The sequence below is a fragment of the Pseudophryne corroboree genome, chromosome 2, assembly GCF_028390025.1.
Source record: "Pseudophryne corroboree isolate aPseCor3 chromosome 2, aPseCor3.hap2, whole genome shotgun sequence".
NCBI classification, from domain to species: Eukaryota; Metazoa; Chordata; class Amphibia; order Anura; family Myobatrachidae; genus Pseudophryne; species Pseudophryne corroboree.
The window spans coordinates 626,658,708-626,681,615 of record NC_086445.1 but is presented as its reverse complement, the minus strand read 5'-3'; the positions used below and the strand labels follow the sequence as shown (position 1 = coordinate 626,681,615).

The following is a 22,908-nucleotide window of genomic DNA, read 5'->3' as shown; positions in this document are numbered from 1 at the left end:
AATACCGCTCCTTCTGTGTCGAAGGCTAGAGGTACGTCCTTTCGCCCCTTTCGTCCTTCAGATAAAGCAAAAGGTCAGGCATACCATAAGCAGGCCCGCACTTCCAAACCTGGCAAGCAGAAGCCCAAAAGAGCCTGGGCTGCCCGTCAGCCAGCTGCCAAGACCGATAAGCCTGCCGCATGATGGGGCGGGCCTGCTTATGGTATGGGGGGCCGGCTTCTAGGGTATACCCAGGAATGGTTGAAGACCACTTCAGATGCCTGTGTACGGGAAGTCGTCACTCGAGGTTACGCCATAGCCTTCAAATACCAACCCCCTCATCGATTTTGCCAGACAGACGTCCCTTTGGACCAGACAAAGGCAAAAACTCTACACTTGGTGGTACAGACCCTCCTGGATACAGGAGTCGTAGTACAGGTGCCTCTTGCTCAGAGGGGCCGGGGGTACTATTCTCCGCTGTTTCTAGTCCCGAAACCGAATGGGTTCTCCGGCCCATTCTCATCCTCAAGGCATTGAACAGGTTTGTGAAGGTTTCCAAGTTCCGTATGGAAACCCTTCGCTCTATAGTTCTGGCCTTGGAACCTGGGGACTACATGGTCTCTCTGGATATACAGGATGCTTACCTGCATATTCCTATAGCAGTGTCACATCAACAATACCTGAGGTTCGCTATTGGCAACCTACATTACTAGTTTCGGGCGTTACCTTTTGGTTTAACAACGGCTCCGCGAGTCTTCTCCAAAATTATGGCGGTAATGACGGTGGTACTTCGCCGTCAAGGGGTCAGGATACTGCCGTATCTGGACGACTTGTTAATCCTGGCAAATTCCCCAGATCTTCTCCTGCGTCATCTGTATATGACGGTCTGGTTTCTACAAACCCACGGGTGGCTCATCAACTGGAAGAAATCCTCCCTGGTCCCTGCTCAGAGCATGGTGCACCTGGGAGCGTTGTTGGACACTCACAACCAGTGGTTGTTCTGGTCTCAGGAGAAAGTCCTGAAGATTCAGGACAGGATTCGTTGCTTCCTTTCTCGTCCGCAAGTGTCGATACATTCGACAATGCAGGTGCTGGGCCTAATGGTATCAGCATTCGACATGGTGGAGTATACTCAATTCCATTCTCGCCCCCTCCAGAGGCTGATTCTAGCCAAGTGGGACGGCCTGCCTCACCGGATCAGATCTCAAATGATCTTCTTGACTGTCTGTCGCTACACTGGTGGCTCCAGGACCAACGATTGTGCAGGGGTCGTCCCTTCTGGATATCCAACTGGGTCCTGTTGACGACAGATGCCAGTCTGAGAGGTTGGGGCGCGGTGCTGGAGCAACACTTCCTTCAGGGTCGGTGGACCAAGGAGGAATCTCTCCTCTCGATCAACATTCTGGAATTGCGGGCGGTCTTCAATGCGTTGAACCTGGCCCAGCATTTAATTCAGAACCGTCCTGGTCAAGTACAGTCGGACAACGCCACCACAGTGGCTTACATAAATCATCAAGGCGGCACTCGAAGCCGTTTGGCAATAAAGGAAGTCTCACAGATTCTACAGTGGGCAGAACGTCATCTACCGGCCATATCGGCAATATTCATTCCGGGAGTCCTGAATTGGGAAGCGGACTTTCTCAGTCGTCAGGACGTGCATGCCGGCGAGTAGGCGAGTAGTGGAAAGGTGGGGCCTTCCAGACGTAGATCTGATGGCGTCTCGACACAATCACAAAGTTCCGGTCTTCGGAGCAAGGACAAGGGATCCTCAAGCAGCATTCGTGGATGCGCTGGCGGTACCGTGGAGGTTTCGGCTGCCGTACGTGTTCCCTCCGGTGTCACTCCTGCCCAGGGTAATTCGGAAGTTCAAGCAAGAAAAAGGAATTCTGCTTCTCATAGCTCTAGCGTGGCCCAGACGGCACTGGTTCTCAGACCTGCAAGGCCTATCGTCAGAGCGTCCAATTTTACTTCCACAACGCCCAGACCTCCTCGTTCAGGGCCCCTGTGTCTACCAGGACCTAGCCCGGCTGTCTTTGACGGCGTGGCTCTTGAAGCTTCCGTCTTAAGGGCTACAGGTTTTCTGAGGCGGTCATTCAAACTATGTTGCGGGCCCGGAAACCGGCTTCGGCTCGGATTTACTACAGGGTCTGGCATTCTTACTTTGTTTGGTGCGCATCTAACAATTATGACGCTTCCAAGTTTAGTATAGCCAAATTGTTGGCTTTTCTTCAGCAGGGCCTGGACTTAGTCCTGCGTCTGGCCTCCCTTAAGGTTCAAATATCTGCCTTGTCGGTGTGGTTTCAGAAAAAAATTGCGACCTTACCTGATGTACATACCTTTACTCAGGGCGTGTTGCGTATCCAACCTCCCTATGTCCCGCCTGTGGCTACTTGGGACTTGTCGGTGGTTTTGGAGGTGTTACAAGGGTCTCCGTTTGAACCTCTTGGTTCAGCTGACCTTAAGTGGCTTTCCCTTAAGGTGGTGTTTCTGCTGGCTATTGCTTCAGCTAGAAGAGTGTCGGATTTGGGTGCCTAGTTCTGTAGTTCCCCATATCTGATATTTCACCGTGACCGGGCGGTTCTTAGGACTCGTCCCGGCTATCTACCTAAGGTGGTTTCTTCGTTCCACCTTAATCAGGAGATTGTAGTTCCGGCACTTGTTTCTCCTGATCTGTCTCCCAAAGAGCGGTCTTTGGATGTGGTACGGGCTCTCCGTATCTATGTGAAGAGAACTGCTCCTATTAGGAAATCTGATTCTCTTTTTGTTGTGTTTGGGTTTCTCAAACGAGGCTGGCCTGCTCACAAGCAAACTCTGGCCAGCTGGATTAGAATGGTGATTGCACATGCTTATGTGAAGGCTGGTCTCTCTGCTCCTGATCACATTATGGCCCATTCTATTCGGTCTGTTGGACCTTCTTGGGCGGCCCAACGTGGTGCGACCCTTGAACAATTGTGCAAGGCGGCTACGTGGTTCTCTGTGAACACGTTCATAAGGTTCTATGCCTTCGATACTGCCGCTTCCCAGGAATCTTCCTTTGGACGCAGGGTTCTTGTGCCCGCTACAGTGCGTCCCCTCCCATAAGGAACTACTTTAGGACATCCGCAATGTCTATCCTAGTGGAGCCCAGTGTACCCTGCAGCAGAAAACGAGATTTATGGTAAGAACTTACCTTTGTTAAATCTCTTTCTGCAAGGTACACTGGGCTCCACAAGGCACCCACCCTGACGCACTTAGCTTCTTTGGGTTGGTATGGCATTAGCCGCTGACACTTCTCCTGTTGGGAGAGTGTGGTGTTTGTGGCAACTGGCAGTTGTCGTCTCTTTTACTTGCTACTGCATTGGGCTGGTTAACAAAACTGAGCTCCTGTGCACGGAGGCGTGGTGATATAGGAGGCGGCGCTATGCATCTTGGGAAGAAGCTTTTGAGCCTGTTGGTGCTTTGGATCAAGATCCTACTCTACACCCCAATGTCTATCCTTGTGGAGCCCAGTGTACCTCTCAAAGAGATTTAACAAAGGTAAGTTCTTCCCATAAATCTCGTAATCCATGTCCCCATTTGGATGCTTCATCAGGCATATCTCCGATTTCCATTCCGGGATTCTCACTATCAATTCCACGCCCTACCTTTCGGCCTGTCATCCGCTCCAAGAGTATTCGCAAAGGTGTTGGCGGTAATGATGGCACTTTTGAGAACACAGGGGGGTAAACATCATATCTTACCTAGACGATCTGTTGACTAAGGCTCCATCCAAGACTGCTTTGCAATACAGCATTGCGATAACACATCATCTTCTAATTCAACTCAGTTTCCAGAAATCTCACCTGGAACCTACTCAGAGACTTCAATTTCTGGGAATAATTCTAGACACGGCACTCTAGCATGTTTTCCTTTTCTTTGGACAAAGCTCAGGCAATCCAACATCTGGTCAGGGAGGTCTTACAGCCTCAGCGTGTCTCCGTCAATCTCTGCATTTGTCTTCTGGGAAGAATGGTAGCTTCCTTCAAAGCGATCCCTTATGGCAGGTTTCAGTCCAGAACATTCCAGTTGGACCTCCTCTCCAAATGGACCGGATCTTATCTATTTATGCACAAACTGATTGAACTCGCCACTAAATCCAGAATTGTGGTGGTTACAGACCCAACACCTCCTGGAAGGTCGTTCCTTCGGTCTGTGGGACTGGATACTCCTGACCACAGATGCGAGCATCAGGGGCTGGGGAGCCGTGACGCAGAAAATGCAGTTCCAGGGCCGTTGGTCTGGCAAGGAGACCTCTCTCCCAATCAACATATTGGAACTGAGAGCAGTCTTCAATGCCCTCTGCCACGCGTTCCATCTTCAGCAGGGTCAGGCGATACTGGTTCAGTCTGGCAATGCAACGACTGTGGCCTATATAAATAGACAGGGCGGTACACGGAGCAGAGGGGCGATGAAAGAAGTTTCCAAGATCCTTCAGTGGGCAGAGAAGTATGCTGTAGCGATATGGGCCATCTTCATACCAGGGGTTGACAATTGGGAGGCAGACTTCCTCAGCAGACAGGCCCTCCACCCAGGAGAGTGGGCTCTCCACCCCCAGGTATTCCAACATCTTGTTTCTTGAGGGGGTGTCCACAGATAGACCTTCTGTGGCATCTCGCCACAACAAGAAGCGCTCCAGGACGTGGGATCCCAAGACAGTAGCGGTAGACGCACTATCAACTCTGTGGCTATTTCACAGAGTCTACCATTCCCTTTACGTCCTCGAATTCTCAAGAGAATAAAGAAAGAGAACGTACTCGCCATTTTCATCACCCCAGATTGGCCTCGCAGGGCATGGTACGCCGATCTCCAGTCCCTTCTCGTGGACGAGCCTTGGCTGTTGCCTCTCAAAGAGGACCTGCTTCAACAGGGTCCTTTTTTTTTAATCCGGACTTACCGCAGCTACGTTTGACGGCCTTCGACTGGGTCGCCTCCTCCGCTTCCTTCAGACAGGTTTGGATGCAGGATTGCGTTTGGGTTTGCTAAGGGTACAGATCTCAGCTCTTTCAATATAGTTTCAGAGACGTTTAGCATCCTTCAAGGATGTCCAGACCTTTCTGCAGAGAGTTCTGAGAATACAAACTACGTTTGTCCTGCCTACTGCTCCTTGGGATCTGAACTTGGTGTTGGCATTCCTTCAGTCTTCTCTGTTTGAACCCTTGGAAACTCCAGACTTGAAGTACTTGTCCTGGAAGACTGTTCTCCTCCCTGCCCTGGCATCGGCTAGAAGGGTTTCAGAGTTGGGAACACTATCCTGCAGTTTTCCTTATCTGGTCTTTCATGAAGGTAGGGCAGCGCTGCGTACTCGCTCAGCTTTTTTGCCAAAGGTCGTCTCGGCTTTTCATATAAATCAGCCTATAGTTATCCCTTGGCCTATAGTTATTCCCATCCTACAAGGGGACTCGTCATCCTCTCGTACTTTGGACGTGGTTCGGGCTCTGCGGATTTATGTTAGCAGAACGGCTCGGTTGAGGAAATCTGACTCACTGGTTTGTACGATGCTCACAAGCAGGGTTGGTTGGCCTGCTTCCAAGCAGACTCTGACTCGTTGGATTAAGTTCACCATTCGCCAGGCTTATGTGTCGTCCTTTTGTGCTCTGTCGCCTTCTATTTCGGCACATTCCACTAGTTCGGTGGGTTCTTCTTGGGCGACTGCCTGAGGGGGTTTCTGCTTTACAATTATGTCATGCTGCGACCTGGTCGGGTCGCAATACCTTCATCAGGTTTTATCGGTTCCACACTTTTGCAACATCAGAGTCTCAGTTTGGTCGTTCCGTCTTGCAGTGTTTACAACGAACTCCTGCCTGTCATGGGAGTTTTGTGATGTCCCCACTGTAACCAGCATCCCAGTGTCCACGATGGTTGAGAGAGAAAACAAAATTTTGGTACTTACCAAGTAAATCCTTTTTTCAGAATCCATAGGGGACACTGGGCGCCCGCCCTGCGCTGTTCACACTTGTTTTCTACAACAGTTTGACTTTTTTTGGTTGTTTGTGTGTTTGGTTAATGGTGACAGTTGTCCCTGTTTTAAGCTGTTCTTTGTATGTTAATGTTTCTCTATTCTTCTTCTTATCCTTTCCTCCTCTCCGATATGTTTCCGTCTCTCTTCGGGCACAGTTTTCTTATCTGGGCTGTGTGGAGGGAAGGAGCCAGACACACACACATGTAAAATTTTAAGGTGCACCGTCTCCATGGACCTCGTCTATGCCGCACTGTAACCAGCATCCTAGTGTCCCCTAAGGATTCCGAGAAAAGGATTTACCACGTAAATACCAAAATCCCATTTTTAAGATGAAGGCAATCTCTTCCATGTGCAGTGTAAAGTTGTGTGTTAAGGTACCAATTTGCTGGTGAAATCTTGAGCAGACATTTGGATTTATTTCAGGGACATGCTGTTGTCAATTTACTAAGTTACTAGTTTCTGATGCGTATTTTGTTATGCTCTCGTCATATAATATCCATCTTAGCTCTGTTTGTTTGCCACTTCTTATTAAATAATGGCCTGAACAGTTACTAAGAAATAAGTAGTACAGAATAGAGATGACTTGAGTGATATGGGAAAGCAGAATCATTCAACTCTCTTAAACAAATCCCTAGAACATATTTTGCTATGCAGCATTCCAGGATCGAGGGGGGATAATTCCCACATTTTCCCTGATTAACTACAGTGGTCATATAGATGACTGATATGAGTGTTATTGTAAAGTGATAGAGCAGGTTCTAAAATTTAAAGGCTCAAATCTTTCTGATGAGAAAACACATATATCAGGCCAAAGTTTCATTAGAAGAGGAGGCTGTGTGATGGAGTACATCTTCCTGTGTTAAATATATATGGCTTTGGTTTATACTGCTCGCCAAGGACTTCAGATTGTTTAAGCAGATCCTGATGATTTGGGTACAAGAGAGAAAAGATAGAAATTGGTAAATTGTAATTTTTGTATAGCACAGTATGTTCTTGGTATCCTATAGTCCTACTAGTGATTTCTGAATTATCTTATCTTTTTGACAAAACCTAGAAGACAAGTCAAAATTATGGTTCTATAGAGACATCTGTGGTGGCTGCCATTTTGCCATGTCCACAAATGCTGAAAAGCCGTCCCCCTAAAAATGAACTAATGGTTTATTATACAGAATTCCTGTCCATCTTCTCATATACTGTATGGGACCAATATTTTTAAGATTCGTAGGACACGGTGTATATAAAAAGAGTCATTATGTTCTGTCAAAAGATTTGTTGAAATTTGTGGCGAAGAGCATCTTAATAATCTTATGTTTTCCCACTTGCCTCCATGGCTCAAAATCTACTGGTTCTCTCTTAATTATTTAAAGAAGAAACCCTCTTCATTTAATCGCAAATACCTAGTGTAACAGGTTTGAAGAAATTAGGACTCGCGACATGCAGGTTCATGGTGAAGCAGTGTCCTTTTAATTATAAAAGACCCTGCATTTTATCATTCACACACATAAGTCTGGACAGACAGGTGAAAGTAAATGTCCCAGGACTAACATGCAAATGTTCAGTCTCCTGCAATAGCATGCAGCCACAATAGGTTATGCTTCTCTGGTACAGCTAATATCATAAGTCCCTGGCACTAAGGAGCCTCTGGCCTACTTGCTGGCTGCAATTCAGCGTCCGTGGCCAGAGCACTGAGTGTATGAGAGTTTTAAACCCTTCCTGTCCTTCAGTGATTCGTTTTCAGCTGGATATGTGTAACCCAGAAATTCCTGAGTTCCAAACCTCCTCTGCTACTGCAGACTGCACAGGATCCCACAGGAAAGTGGGGAATTCAGGTGAGAGACAACCAGCGATGCATCTCTATAGAAGCCATGGAGAAGTGTTGTTGAGTAGCGGGGAGGTTTTAAGCTTCCAGAAAGCATAGGAGAAGAAGATGGAAAATTGCATTAGACCATAATTCTCCAGATTAGAAGTTTTCTGTCTTTTCATAGACCTGTATCCAAGAATCCGAGCACTTATAGATCTACCTTTCTCATTACTTTCCATCCATTTTTATTTGTTGTGAGAAAATGTGAAACACTCTCTCTAATTTGATCCTATATTAAGTAAAAGTATTTATTCCACCTCCCATGTGTATTCTCCCTGGTTCTTTGTAGAAACAGACCAAATAATGTGGGTGGGTCGTGATAAAATGACCCTCAAAGGAAATTGAAGTGTTGAATAAGGGGGAAAAAGAAGAATGATCTAGGGGTTGATTTTAAAGTTAGGAGCAAATCCTACTAGTGGGTTCAAATGATGAAAGCTGGCCGGTATATGTGTGCAGCATGCAATAATACAGTGTATGTGCTCTGCATGCAAGGAAAGAATAGTTTGTCTTGTAGAGAAACATGTTTTGCTTGATTGCAAATTCAGTACTTTAGGAATTGCTACTATTTTGATGTGAGTCTACTACACACACTTTCCAACTCTCCCTGATTGTCATGTCCCTCCTGTGAGTAACAGTGCGGGAGGGGGCGGGGGGGTTGGGCAGTTGAGGAGGCTCTGATCACCTGCTGCTCTGCAAAGCAGCGAGTGATCGCTGAATACATGCTGTGCGCATGGCATGTATTCACTACTGGGAGGTGAGCAAGGGGCTGCCCAGCTGCTCCGTGAGCGCTGGACACGCCCCCAAAATGCCGCACCACAGGTCAGTGATCCAAAGCCACACCCACGCCACGCTCCTTTAGCGGGTCGCATGCGAGCGTCCCGAACCTCCAAGACAGAAAGTTGTGAATTATGCCATAGGGTTCATTGTGCCTTATAACTAATGCAGGGAAATGGCACTAATGATCCAATTTAAATGTAAATACCTTAAAACAGCTACATACAGTAATGGGGTAAGGTGCAATCTGGGAGATTGCTAGACTCTTCGGACAGCGGGACGGTGTCCGAATAGCAGAAATGTTCCGCTGGATTCGGGACAGTCAGGAGGTATGCTATGGCAACCGGCATTTCTATTCTAGATTTTGCAGTGCTATTTGTGAGTAGAACACTTCCTGCCTCTTGCGTCTCCAGAATTGTGGACGACCTTGCATGGCACAGTTGGGTAAAATCTTAGATGTTCCGGTAATTGCGTATGGTTTTGCGATCAGACCCCAGATTGCGATGCATTCGCTATTTTAGCAGTGGGCATTTTTTCCTCTCTTTCTGGGCGGCAACTATTTGATCTCAGCAACTGCTTTTCTCTGACGTCCTAGTGGATGCTGGGAACTCCGTAAGGACCATGGGGAATAGACTGGCTCCGCAGGAGACTGCGCACTCTAAAGAAAAGATTAGGTACTATCTGGTGTGCACTGGCTCCTCCCTCTATGCCCCTCCTCCAGACCTCAGTTAGAATCTGTGCCCGGCCAGAGCTGGGTGCTCCTAGTGGGCTCTCGTGAGCTTGCTAGAAAGAAAGTATTTGTTAGGTTTTTTATTTTCAGTGAGATCTGCTGGCAACAGATTCACTGCTACGAGGGACTGAGGGGAGAGAAGCAAACCTACCTGCTTGCAGCTAGCTTGTGCTTCTAAGGCTACTGGACACCATTAGCTCCAGAGGGATCGAACACAGGGCCCGACCTCGATCGTCCGTTCCCGGAGCCGCGCCGCCGTCCCCCTTGCAGAGCCAGAAGACAGAAGAAGCGACGAAATCGGCGGCTGAAGACTCCTGTCTTCATTAAGGTAGCGCACAGCACTGCAGCTGTGCGCCATTGCTCCCACAGCACACCACACACTCCGGTCACTGTTGGGTGCAGGGCGCTGGGGGGGGGGGGCGCCCTGGGCAGCAATTAGATTACCTTTTGGCACAAAATGCACATAATACAGTTTATAAAACTGTATATGTGCAAAAACCCCCGCCATTAATATTATACAAAATGCGGGAGAAGCCCGCCGCTGAGGGGGCGGGGCCTTCTTCCTCAGCACACCAGCGCCATTTTCTCTTCACAGCTCCGCTGGAAGGACGCTCCCCAGGCTCACCCCTGCAGTATCCATTACAACAAGGGTAAAAAGAGAGGGGGGGCACATAAATTTAGGTGCAATTGTGATAATAAGCAGCTATTGGGAAAAATCACTCTTTTTAGTGTAAATCCCTGTGTTATATAGCGCTGTGGTGTGTGCTGGCATACCCTCTCTCTGTCTCCCCAAAGGACTTTGTGGGGTCCTGTCCTCAGTCAGAGCATTCCCTGTGTGTGTGGGGTGTGTCGGTACGGCTGTGTCGACATGTTTGATGAGGAGGGTTACGTGGAGGCGGAGCAAGGGCAGATAAGTGTGGTGTCGCCCCCGACGGGGCCGACACCGGATTGGATGGATATGTGGAAGGTTTTAACCGACAGTGTCAACTCCTTACATAAAAGGTTCGATGACGCAGCAGCCTTGGGACAGCCGGGATCTCAGCCCGCGCCTGCCCAGGCGTCTCAGAGGCCATCAGGGGCTCATAAACGCCCGCTAGCTCAGATGGTAGACACAGATGTCGACACGGAGTCTGACTCCAGTGTAGATGAGGATGAGACAAATGCACAGTCTACAAAAGCCATCCGATGCATGATTACTGCAATGAAAAATGTATTGCACATTTCTGATATTAACCCGGTTACTACCAAGAAGGGTATTATGTTTGGGGAGAAAAAGCAGCCAGTGACTTTTCCCCCATCTGATGAATTAAATGAATTGTGTGAGGAAGCGTGGAGTTCCCCCGATAAGAAACTAGTGATTTCTAAGAGGTTACTGATGGCGTACCCTTTCCCGCCAACGAACAGGTTACGTTGGGAAACATCCCCTAGGGTGGACAAGGCGCTCACACGCTTATCAAAAAAGGTGGCACTGCCGTCTCAGGATACGGCCGCCTTAAAGGAGCCTGCGGATAGAAAGCAGGAAGCTATCCTGAAGTCTGTGTATACACACTCAGGTACTATACTGAGACCTGCTATTGCTTCAGCATGGATGTGTAGTGCTGCAGCCGCATGGTCTGATTCCAGACAACATTGATTCCCTCGACAGGGATACTATTTTGCTAACCATAGAACATATAAAAGACGTCGTCTTATATATGCGGGATGCACAGAGGGACATTTGCCTGCTGGCATCTAGAATTAATGCAATGTTCATTTCTGCCAGGAGAGTATTATGGACTCGGCAGTGGACAGGTGATGCTGATTCTAAAAGACACATGGAGGTGTTGCCTTATAAGGGTGAGGAATTGTTTGGGGACGGTCTCTCGGACCTCGTATCCACGGCAACAGCCGGGAAGTCAACTTTTTTACCTCAGGTTCCCTCACAGCCTAAGAAAGCACCGTATTATCATGTACAGTCCTTTCGGCCTCAGAAAGGCAAGCGGATCAGAGGCGCATCCTTTCTGCCCAGAGGCAGGGGTAGAGGAAAGAAGCTGCACCAGGCAGCCAGTTCCCAGGAACAAAAATCCTCCCCCGCTTCCTCTAAGTCCACCGCATGACGCTGGGGCTCCACAGGCGGAGCCAGGTGCGGTGGGGGCGCGTCTCCGAAACTTCAGCAACCAGTGGGTTCGCTCACAAGTGGATCTCTGGGCTGTATAAATTGTATCTCAGGGATACAAGCTGGAGTTCGAGGCGACTCCCCCTCGCCGTTACCTCAAATCAGCCTTACCAGCTGCTCCCAGGGAAAGGGAGGTAGTATTGGCGGCAATTCACAAGCTGTACCTCCAGCAGGTGATAATCAAGGTTCCCCTCCTTCAACAGGGACGGGGTTACTATTCCACAATGTTTGTGGTACCGAAACCAGACGGTTCGGTGAGGCCCATTCTGAATTTAAAATCCTTGAACATTTATATAAGGAAGTTCAAGTTCAAAATGGAATCGCTCAGGGCGGTAATTGCAAGCCTGGAAGAGGGGGATTTTATGGTGTCGCTGGACATCAAGGATGCTTACTTGCATGTCCCCGTTTACCCACCTCACCAGGAGTACCTCAGGTTTGTGGTACAGGATTGTCATTACCAATTCCAGATGTTGCCGTTTGGTCTGTCCACGGCACCGAGAGTATTTACCAAGGTAATGGCCGAAATGATGATACTCCTTCGGAAGAAGGGAGTTATAATTATCCCGTACTTGGACGATCTCCTTATAAAGGCGAGGTCCAGAGAGCAGTTGTTAGTCAGCGTAGCACTTTCTCGGGAAGTGTTGCAACAGCACGGCTGGATTCTGAATATCCCAAAGTCGCAGCTGATTCCTGCGACGCGTCTGCTCTTCCTGGGCATGATTCTGGACACAGAACAGAAGAAGGTGTTTCTCCCGGTGGAGAAGGCCCAGGAATTGTCATCTCTGGTCAGGGACCTCCTGAAACCAAAACAGGTGTCGGTGCATCACTGCACGCGAGTCCTGGGAAAGATGGTGGCTTCTTACGAAGCAATTCCCTTCGGCAGGTTCCATGCAAGGATCTTTCAGTGGGATCTGTTGGACAAATGGTCCGGATCGCATCTTCAGATGCATCGGTTGATCACCCTGTCCCCAAGGGCCAGGGTGTCTCTGCTGTGGTGGCTGCAGAGTGCTCATCTTCTCGAGGGCCGCAGATTCGGCATACAGGACTGGGTCCTGGTGACCACGGACGCAAGCCACAGTCACTCAGGGAAGGAACTTCCAAGGACAGTGGTCAAGTCAGGAGACTTCACTACACATAAATATACTGGAACTAAGGGCCATTTACAACGCCTTGAGTCAAGCAGAGCCCCTGCTTCAAAACCAACCAGTGCTGATTCAATCAGACAACATCACGGCGGTCGCCCATGTAAACCGACAGGGCGGCACAAGAAGCAGGATGGCGATGGCAGAAGCCACAAGGATTCTCCGATGGGCGGAAAATCACGTGCTAGCACGGTCAGCAGTTTCATTCCGGGCAGCAGGCACGACCTCCACCCGGGAGAGTGGGGACTTCATCCAGAAGTCTTCAAGCAGATTGTAAACGGTTGGGAACGGCCACAGGTGGACATGATGGCGTCCCGCCTCAACAAAAGGCTAAAAAAAATATTGCGCCAGGTCAAGGGACCCTCAGGCGATAGCTGTGGACGCACTAGTGACACCGTGGGTGTACCAGTCGGTTTATGTGTTCCCTCCTCCTCCTCTCATACCCAAGGTACTGAGGATAGTAAGAAAGAGAGGAGTAAGAACTGTACTCATAGTTCCGGATTGGCCAAGAAGAACTTGGTACCCAGAACTACAAGAAATGATCTCAGAGGACCCATGGCCTCTGCCTCTCAGACAGGACCTGTTGCAACAGTGGCTCTGTCTGTTCCAAGACTTAACGCCGGATCCTAACGGAAAAGGGCATTCCAGATGAAGTGATTCCTACGCTGATAAAGGCTAGGAAAGATGTGACAGCACAACATTATCACCGTATATGGCGAAAATATGTTGCTTGGTGTGAGGCCAGAAAGGCCCCTACAGAGGAATTCCAGCTGGGTCGATTCCTGCACTTCCTACAGTCAGGAGTGACTATGGGCTTAAAATTAGGATCCATAAAGGTCCAGATTTCGTCCCTATCTATTTTCTTTCAAAAAGAACTGGCTTCACTGCCTGAAGTTCAGACGTTTGTTAAGGGAGTGCTGCATATTCAGCCCCCTTTTGTGCCTCCAGTGGCACCTTGGGATCTTAACGTTGTGTTGGATTTCCTGAAATCCCACTGGTTTGAGCCACTTAAGACCGTGGAGCTAAAATATCTCACGTGGAAAGTGGTCATGCTATTGGCCTTAGCTTCGGCTAGGCGTGTGTCAGAATTGGCGGCTTTGTCGTGTAAAAGCCCTTATCTGATCTTCCATATGGTCAGGGCAGAATTGAGGACTCGTCCCCAATTTCTCCCTAAGGTGGTATCAGCGTTTCATTTGAACCAACCTATTGTGGTGCCTGCGGCTACTCGGGACTTGGAGGACTCCAAGTTACTAGATGTAGTCAGGGCTTTGAAAATCTATGTAGCCAGGACGGCTGGAGTCAGGAAAACTGACTCTCTGTTTATCCTGCATGCACCCAACAAGCTGGGTGCTCCTGCTTCAAAGCAAACTATTGCGCGCTGGATCTGTAACACGATTCAGCAAGCTCATTCTGTGGCAGGATTGCCGCATCCTAAATCAGTAAAAGCCCATTCCACAAGGAAGGTGGGCTCTTCTTTGGCGGCTGCCCGAGGGGTCTCGGCTTTACAGCTTTGCCGAGCTGCTACTTGGTCGGGTTCAAACACATTTGCTAAGTTCTACAAGTTTGATATCCTGGCTGAGGAGGACCTTGCCTTTGCTCATTCGGTGCTGCAGAGTCATCCGCACTCTCCCGCCCGTTTGGGAGCTTTGGTATAATCCACATGGTCCTTACGGAGATCCCAGCATCCACTAGGACGTCAGAGAAAATAAGAATTTACTCACCGGTAATTCTGTTTCTCGTAGTCCGTAGTGGATGCTGGGCGCCCGTCCCAAGTGCGGACTCTCTGCAATACATGTATATAGTTATTGCTTAACTAAAGGGTTATTGTTATGAGCCATCTGTTACTGAGGCTCAGTTGTTGTTCATACTGTTAACTGGGTATGGTTATCACGAGTTGTACGGTGTGATTGGTGTGGCTGGTATGAGTCTTACCCTGGATTCCAAATCCTTTCCTTGTTGTGTCAGCTCTTCCGGGCACAGTTTCCTTAACTGAGGTCTGGAGGAGGGGCATAGAGGGAGGAGCCAGTGCACACCAGATAGTACCTAATCTTTTCTTTAGAGTGCCCAGTCTCCTGCGGAGCCCGTCTATTCCCCATGGTCCTTACGGAGTTCCCAGCATCCACTACGTACTACGAGAAATAGAATTACCGGTGAGTAAATTCTTATTTTTAGCAGAAACTTCAATCCTTGCTGAAGGAGGTCCTTAACCCGGAATTTATGCCTTGCTGCATGTTGGCCCCAGGGGTTACTGCAAAATATAGTTGAATAGCTCTGGCACTTAACCTGGGAGCTAAATAATTCCCCCATTCCCCCCACAGAGGGGATACAGAGGGGTTGTATGAAGGGAGGGGGCTTTGACCACCATTGATTTAAAAAAACAAACGGAAAAAAAAACCCCAAACTATAGTGTAGTCGGTTTCATGTAATGCGTGTAACACTATCTTCTGACTCCTTCACTTTAACCTTTGCATGTAATAATTCTCACAGTGTAACTTAATACTTCCTACACAAGCTGATGTGTTTATCACAATCTGTGAAAAGTAAGTTAAATAAAATATGTGAAGCTGTCTTCTATACCAGCATCTAACAAGATTGCAGAAAATTGGGGTCAGGGAGTTTGGCTCCTCATAACACATGGGGGTAAATTTACTAAGGTGGGAGATTTTTAGAACTGGTGATGTTGCTCATAGCAACCAATCGGATTATATATATCATCTGCTAGAAGCAGATAGATAAATGGTAAGTAGAATCTGATTGGTTGCCATGGGCAACATCACCAGTTCTAAAAATCTCTCACCTTAGTAAATTTACCCCAAGCAGTTCAAGTCTCCGAGGGAAACAAGAGTAAGAGCAGAAGGGACATAAGAAGAGGGTTGGCTGGGTTGTAGGAGAAAGAAAAGAAGTCTGTGCTACAAGTCATTCTGGAAAGCCATTGAGGATGCCAGACCAGTGCTAATCAGAAGCATTTACAGTCCTGGCCACAAAGAGGTCCAGGGGAAGTCCTGTTTCTAGGTGCATCAGTGCAGCTTCTCACTGTGAACCAATTTTTATTTGCAACCCAGTTGTTGACATACTCCAAGTGATTAACACTTATGCTTTTCCTAATCACATTTCTGCTGCAGGGTACACTGGGCTCCACAGGGAATGACATTGGGGTATAGAGTAGGATCTTGATACGAGGCACCAACAGGCTCAAAGCTTTGACTGTTCCCAGAATGCATAGCACCGCCTCCTCTATAAGCCCGCCTCCGTGCACAGGAGCTCAGTTTTGTAGTTGGTGCCATGCAGGAAGCAGGCATACAACAGGGGGGCTGCTCCAGCAGCCCTGAGAAGAAGCTTTTAAAAGAAAAATTAAGACTTCAAGGGCTGCAGTAGAGGCACTGTCTGTGTTAGATGTCTGTCAGACATCTCCTGCTGCAGCTCCATCACCTCCCCCAGCAGCGCTGTTTACTCCCGCGTCCTGGTTTTTGCCAGGTACTTACAGCGGAGGCTCCGGTTTTCTTCCTGTTAGTCACACACACTGGTGATTGCACATGCTTATGTACAGGCTGGCCTTCCAGCTCCTGCTACCATTAAGGCATACTTGCCTACCTGACCCTCTCCATGAGGGAGAAAATGCTCTGTTCCTGAACTTTCCTGGTAATGTATGATTGCCATCACCTGTGGTGAGCTAGTTAATTGATAAGAAAGGTGTTTCACCACAGGTGATGGCAATCATACATTACCAGGAAAGTCCAGGAACAGAGCATTTTCTCCCTCATGGAGGGGGTCAGGTAGGCAAGTATGCATTAAGGTCCATTCCAAAGATGAGAGACATGTGACCGAACAATGCAGAAGAGCTGAAGGCCGCTACTGAAGCACCCGGTCTTCCATAACACCTCAACAGTGCCACAGTCTGATAGAATCCATGCCACGCCGCATTGAGGCAGTAATTCATGCAAAAGGTGCCCAAACCAAGTACTGAGTACATATGCATGATTATACCTTTCAGAGGGCTGACATTTCTCTATTTAAAATCCTTTTTTTATTATTGATTTTTATGTAATATTTTAATTCTCTGAGATTTTGGATTTGGGATTATCTTAATCTGTGAACCACAATCCTCAAAATTATAACAAATAAAGGACTGAAATATCTCACTTTGTATGTAATGAGTCTATATTAGTGATGAGCGGATTCGGTTTTACTCGGTTCTCAAAACGGCATCTTATTGGCTATCCAAAACACGTGACATCCGTGAGCCAATAAGATGCCGTTTTTGAGAACCGAGTAAAACCGAATCCGCTCATCACTAGTCTATATGATATATTAGTTTCACCTTTTAAGTTGAATTACTGAAATAAATTAACTATATGCACGATATTCTAATTTTCTGAGTTTCACCTGCATATTTGGCACTTGCAAAATGATTGTTCCTAAAATAGATAGAAACATGAACTACATGCTCCTTGTAACAATACATTCAACACCTTGATTTTTTATTTCAAAATAAATACATAAAATCATGTGATTTAAATCAGCACACCCTGTTTAAAACTAATAAAGTGGTCCTGCCCTCAAATCCAAAACCCTAACGCTGATTCTTCATTACCTAAATGGTAATGTGTAAAGCTGGCACAGTCTACAGACACAAGTCAGATGTGTTGAAAGTTGTACTGTGCCCTGTTGTCATTAGGGGTCATTCTTACCTGATCGCTCGCTGCAGTTTATCGCACCGATCAGGTCAGAACTGCACATGTGCCAGCGCTGCAGTGCACCGGCACATGGCTGACAGCCGATGGCTGTTGTTGCCTAGCGTTTGCCTCTGCCTGATTGACAGGCAGAGGAGGGAGGGGGCGGCACTTGGCCGCCGTTTTGTTGGCGCGGTCCGGCCAACGCACGCGTGGCCAGACCATGGGGGTCATTCCGAGTTGATCGCACGTAGCAACTTTTTGCTGCTTGTGCGATTAACTAGACGCCGCCTATTGGGGAGTGTATTTTAGCATAGCAAGGCTGCGATCGCTTGTGCAGCCCTGCTATGCTAAAAAAGTTTTGTGTAAAAGAAGACTAGCCCTGCAGTTACTTACCCTGTACGATGGATCCAGCGATGAAGGTCCTGGAATTGACGTCAGACATCCGCCCTCCAAACGCCTGGACACGCCTGCGTTCGGATCTCAACGCCTGGAAAATGGTGAGTAGATCCGCCTACCACCTGTCAATTTTCTTGCGGTCCGCGCTGCGACCGCTTTCTTCGTTCCCGGTGTCGTTGCCCAGCGACTGCCGTTGGTGAGAAACGAAGCACCTGCGCATTGCGTCCGCCGCACATGCGCAGAACAGACCCATTCGCACCGCTGCGATGAACCTCAGCGTGCGAACACGTCGGAATCGCCCCACATGTGGGGGGTGGGCTGCAGCGGCCTCGTGACGTCACATGCAGCCGCTGTGAGTAGGGCAGCGACGAGTAGCTCCCGGCCAGCACGCAAAAGCTGTGCTGGCCGGGAGCTACTCCTGAAGTACAAAAGCATTGCTGCTGTGCAATGCTTTTGTACTTCAGCGACAGGGCAGGGACTGACATGCTGGGCGGGATAGCTCTGTACTGGGCGTCCCCCCGCATGTCTGTGTTCCTGATCGTAGCTGTGCTAAATTTAGCACAGCTACGATCAACTCGGAAGGACCCCCAGTGTATTTTGATTATTTTATTTAGTAGAACTGTGTTTGAGAGGTAAGATATATTAGCAGGGTATATAGAGAACTGTTATGGAAAACAGATGAACAATAGGAATGATGGGGGGGGGGGGTATATGCACAAATACAGTATCTTAGTGTGTGCTATAGTGAATTATTAATACAAGCTCTGCACTCCACGTACCTCTGGGTCTCTTCTTTTGTATGTTAACCTCGCCCAGCCACCTAGTTCTCACTGCAGTTTTTTATAACATACTAATCTATACACTCTACTGACAAATGCTCCCTCTCACACACAGTTATACCAGAAGCAAACCTCACATATAGTATGCATTAATCATTGCACCGTGACAAGAGGGCACAGCACCATTCTGGACTTCTCTTCCATAGCTTTTCTATGCCATACTTTTAGTATTGATTCCGTTAGCAACATGCACGTTTGTTCTCATAGCTGTAATTCTAATCTACAGGCTTTGTCCTCCATCAGCAAGCTGCTTAGGTGCGCATAGATATAACACAGAATGGCCAGGGATTGGTTATGCGTGTAAGCGGTTAGATGCTGGTGCCATTTTAGCCTGAGTGACAATATCTTGTGGAAAGAAGAAAATACCACCTGTACTCCAATTGCTAATATCTAAAGTGGCAAGCACCAGCCATAAGCAGAGTCACAGTAAAAAAACAAAGAATAGATAAGCGCTCCCTTATTAGGATGGGATATAGTAATAGCCCGCTGCTGTGGTAATGTAACCACATACATGTGAAGTATATTTTTGAATGAATTACAAAGAGACCACTACAGTTTGTATAAACAGTCTGTTAAGATTAGGTCCAGGTGATCTTTGTGTTTTCCAGAAACCTCATAGAAAGGTAATGTACAGATGTGTCCTCCTACATTGTTGCTGCAGTCGTGTTAAACAGCCCTTCTAGTTGCACATAGTCGTGAGTGCGTTTTCGAACGCCAGATTTTTTTTTTGGTGCTTTTTTCCCCCTGAAAATGTGCCTTATTTGCATCACCATGCGAATAACTCACGAGCATGCTCTACTGATTAAAATAAATGTGGCATGCCTGTTTTCTGTGTGTGACTGCGGCGCTATCAGCATACGCATTATCGGCAAAAAAAAACAAACACCGGGCCTTAACAGAGCTGCCTATGAACTGCCAGTTCAGTCACACCAGGCTTCTCGTGGTGCATGGTTTATTTAGGCTAGAATAGATGTATGAGGACATGTCTGTAATATTAGTTTACCATATACCCTAATTCGGGAAGAATTCGATATCCCGGCTGACTAGATCCCAGCGCTCAGCACACCGGCGCCGGGATAACAACTATTCTCCCTCTTGGGTTGTCCATGACACCCCTGGAGGGAGAATAAATAGCGTAGCAAGCCCGCACAGGGCTATTTTGCAGCTGTCCCACTGCCAGCATTCCGGCGGTCGGGATCTCGACAGCAGGGATATCATAGTAGACCCCCCTAATTCATAGTATCCCCCACTGCTGCAGTCTCTTTTATCTAAGCAACATGTTCACAAGACTGTGCTTACCCAAAGAGCAAACTGTAAAGGATAAGAATTGCATTTGATGGATCTATCATTCCCCATTGTGGTGTTTAGCCTGAACACTTGATTGGCTGCATAGATATTTGCATTAACAAGCAGGTGTTACTAATAAAGTCACTGAGGAGGTGTATGCCACATGAAAAGCCGACAAACACACACCAACTCAAGAAATTGTAATGACGTCAAACCTAAATAATGAAAACACCTGTGAAATGACCTGCATGCTGATGGATATGTTGGCAAAAAAAGAAAATCCACTGCTCAGTTGCTAAGACACATGTAAGCACGGCACTATGCGTATGATCGCTCAGCAGTGAGTGCAGCCATGTCCTTAGACTGCGCCACTGTGAAAACAATGTATAATCTGCTCAAACACACAGGTTCCCAGCAATGTGAAACTGAACATACGTCAATATGTAATTACAGAGGTGTTTAGCACTCTTCATCAGTACTAATATTATGGCATGTGTGGGCAATCCTATCCCCACTGCTGCTATGTGCTGTTTCTTTTCCCTGCTTGTAATGAATGTGTTATGCTGGAATTGCCTGTCACTGTATATAATGGAAGCTGTGTGTCTACAGCCTTGTTTTGAACAGTATTTATGGTTTTGCAATTATTGTGTTTTATTAACTTCTGTAGGTTCAGGATCCAGAAGCATGTGACCAAATGTATGATAGCCTGAGTAGGATGAACAGCAACTATTACAGAGAAAAGGTATTACAGACTGTATTGTGCTATGTGCTTCCCTTATAGGTCAGGGGAATGCAGTCATTGGAATTTAAAAGGAAAATACAGCGTTAATTATCTATTATAGATCACTTTATAGTTTATATAAATAGCTAGGGTGCCTAAACACACAGAATATGACAGCAGTAAAGCCTAGTACAATATAGGCGTTATGTAGCCTGGGCTACTGTTATAGTCATTTACTAAGGACTAATCCTTGCATGCTGTGCTGTCACTTTTGATATATGAGCAAATTAATATTTTCTTGAGTCTGCACTATAATGTAACACACCCACGCTAGGGCCAATACACAGTATACTGCCATTTTTCAGACCTGATTTGGATTGAACCTTATGTCACAAATAGTTTGAGGTGACCAGCTCCGGCCTTTTATTTCTATATTATTTTTAGGGAGCTTATGTTTTTCCATATTGACAAGTCCTAGAAGTGAATGTAGATGGGCATACCCCAAGGTGTCTGTTTATTAAAGTGTACTTAGCCATAAATCCTAAAAAGATTTAAGTTTTCACAGGATTTTGGCATCATTAAGTAGCTGTGGAGGCTGTTACATGAGGCTATCTAACAAGCCCTGAAAAGTTTAACTTTCCACAAACTCCTCCCCTCCCTGTTCTCGGTAATTGTTCTATGTGTATGTGTAACCTGATGGCCACCAATGTACAGTGGTGCAGCATGGTCAGAACTCTGAAGTACTGTATAGAGACTGAGACAGCTGTCACTGTATCTTAAGTCCCGTACACACAGGGATAGATGTGTGCTGAGCGATGGGGGCACTCGTTTCACCCAGCGGTGAAATGAGCGAACTGCTATATTGTGTCTGCATGTAGGTCAATCTAGTACCAGCGATAGCAACGCGCGGGGCCACGCATAGCTATTGCTGGGGGGCATACACACGAGAGATCTGTGCTTAACTTCTAAGCAATCTAGTCAGATTGCTCAGAATTTTAAGCACGGATCTCTCTGTGTGTACCCCCTTTAGACTGTGGGTGTGACTCTTGCACTGTCCAGTTCCTTGCTAAATTGCCCATTATTATTGTTTATCACTGTGAATATTGGCAATCAGAGATATATTTAACGGGGCAAAGTGTGACACATGATAACTGATAATCAATTGTTTTGTGTTATTGCCTCTGTGCATCTTAATAAAAGTATTTTTTGTGTTTTCACAGCACTGTCCACCAGGGGGCACCTATGCATAGTACATTAAGGGAATTTAGCTTTCTGTATTTTTTGGTATAAAGATGTTTCAGCACCTGGAGAGGAAGTGTTCAGCTTAAAAACAAAAAGGTAACACTTATTATCCTCTCTTTAAGTATCCACGACTTCGAGATACAAGCTTTACCGAGATCACTGCAGATGAGTATCGTATGGTGCTAGCAACTGGTAAGGTGATCATTTATTTACCTATTTCTAGTAAATCTGCTAGTGTGGCTGTGTCAGGTCTGTATTTATAAGAAGTGTCATTCTAGCAGTTGTCTATAAGTGCAAAATAGCATCATTGTGATGGGCTAGCAGCGAATTCAAAAGGAAACTCAAGTACTATGTATTGTTTGCAAGTGTATATATAATTAAAAAAATAAATCTTTTTTATGCGGTTGATAAAGTGAATAAAATCTCCTTTATCCTGACAGACAATCTGAAACAGATGGATGAGATGAAAAGAGGAATGTGGGAGCGACTCAAAGACAAGTTTAATGCTAAGTCCCCACAGGACGAAGCAAAGGAATAACCCTTATTGTTAACAAAAGAATACCCGTGTACTCCCTTCCTGTACCAACCCATCTGCTCTATATATGGAATCTCTGAATAAACAGGCCTTTTCCTTTCCATTTCTTTTCAGTTCTTTAACCTGTAAATGAATGTGTGTGACCTGTTGAAACAACACCAGTCTGCTTTCAGATGCATGCAGGAGCCAAGGCAGTTTTGATCATGTGCACCCCCCCCCCCCCCCCCCCCTCCCCACCCAAAAAAAAAAAAAATGCACTTAACACTCATAGGCTTACACACGGCTACACACAAAAATGTTACAATTTGCATGCAGTCTATAATGTATACACAATCAATGAAGATCATTCTTCTCCTGTGCAGAGCTCAGGTCGTAATCCATCAATTAGAAGAAGGTAGGTAGTACTAATGGCCATCCTCATCAGTGTGTATTTGTACAGGAAGGCATACATACTGTACAGTATGTTTATGTCGATAGTTACTATGCCGGCAGTGACTGTGTGGACACGAGAATGCCGGGACCAGTATCTCAACACAGTTGCAATGCTTCATGATGCATTTTTAACTGTGTGGGAATTATAACTTTAAACATGCCGAC

The 22,908-nt window shown here is 46.9% G+C and overlaps 1 protein-coding gene across 1 annotated transcript in view; it reads left to right on the top strand.

Moving 5' to 3' along the window:
- Positions 1-22,414, top strand: part of LOC135051034 (ubiquinol-cytochrome-c reductase complex assembly factor 2) — a 129,118-nt gene extending 106,704 nt beyond the window's left edge. The window contains exons 2-4 of the mRNA XM_063957226.1: positions 20,481-20,555; positions 21,899-21,968; positions 22,217-22,414. Coding sequence (XP_063813296.1) covers positions 20,481-20,555; positions 21,899-21,968; positions 22,217-22,314 — 243 coding nt within the window. The 3' untranslated portion in view covers positions 22,315-22,414. The remainder of the gene's footprint in view (positions 1-20,480; positions 20,556-21,898; positions 21,969-22,216) is intronic.
- Positions 22,415-22,908: the final 494 nt, after the last annotated feature.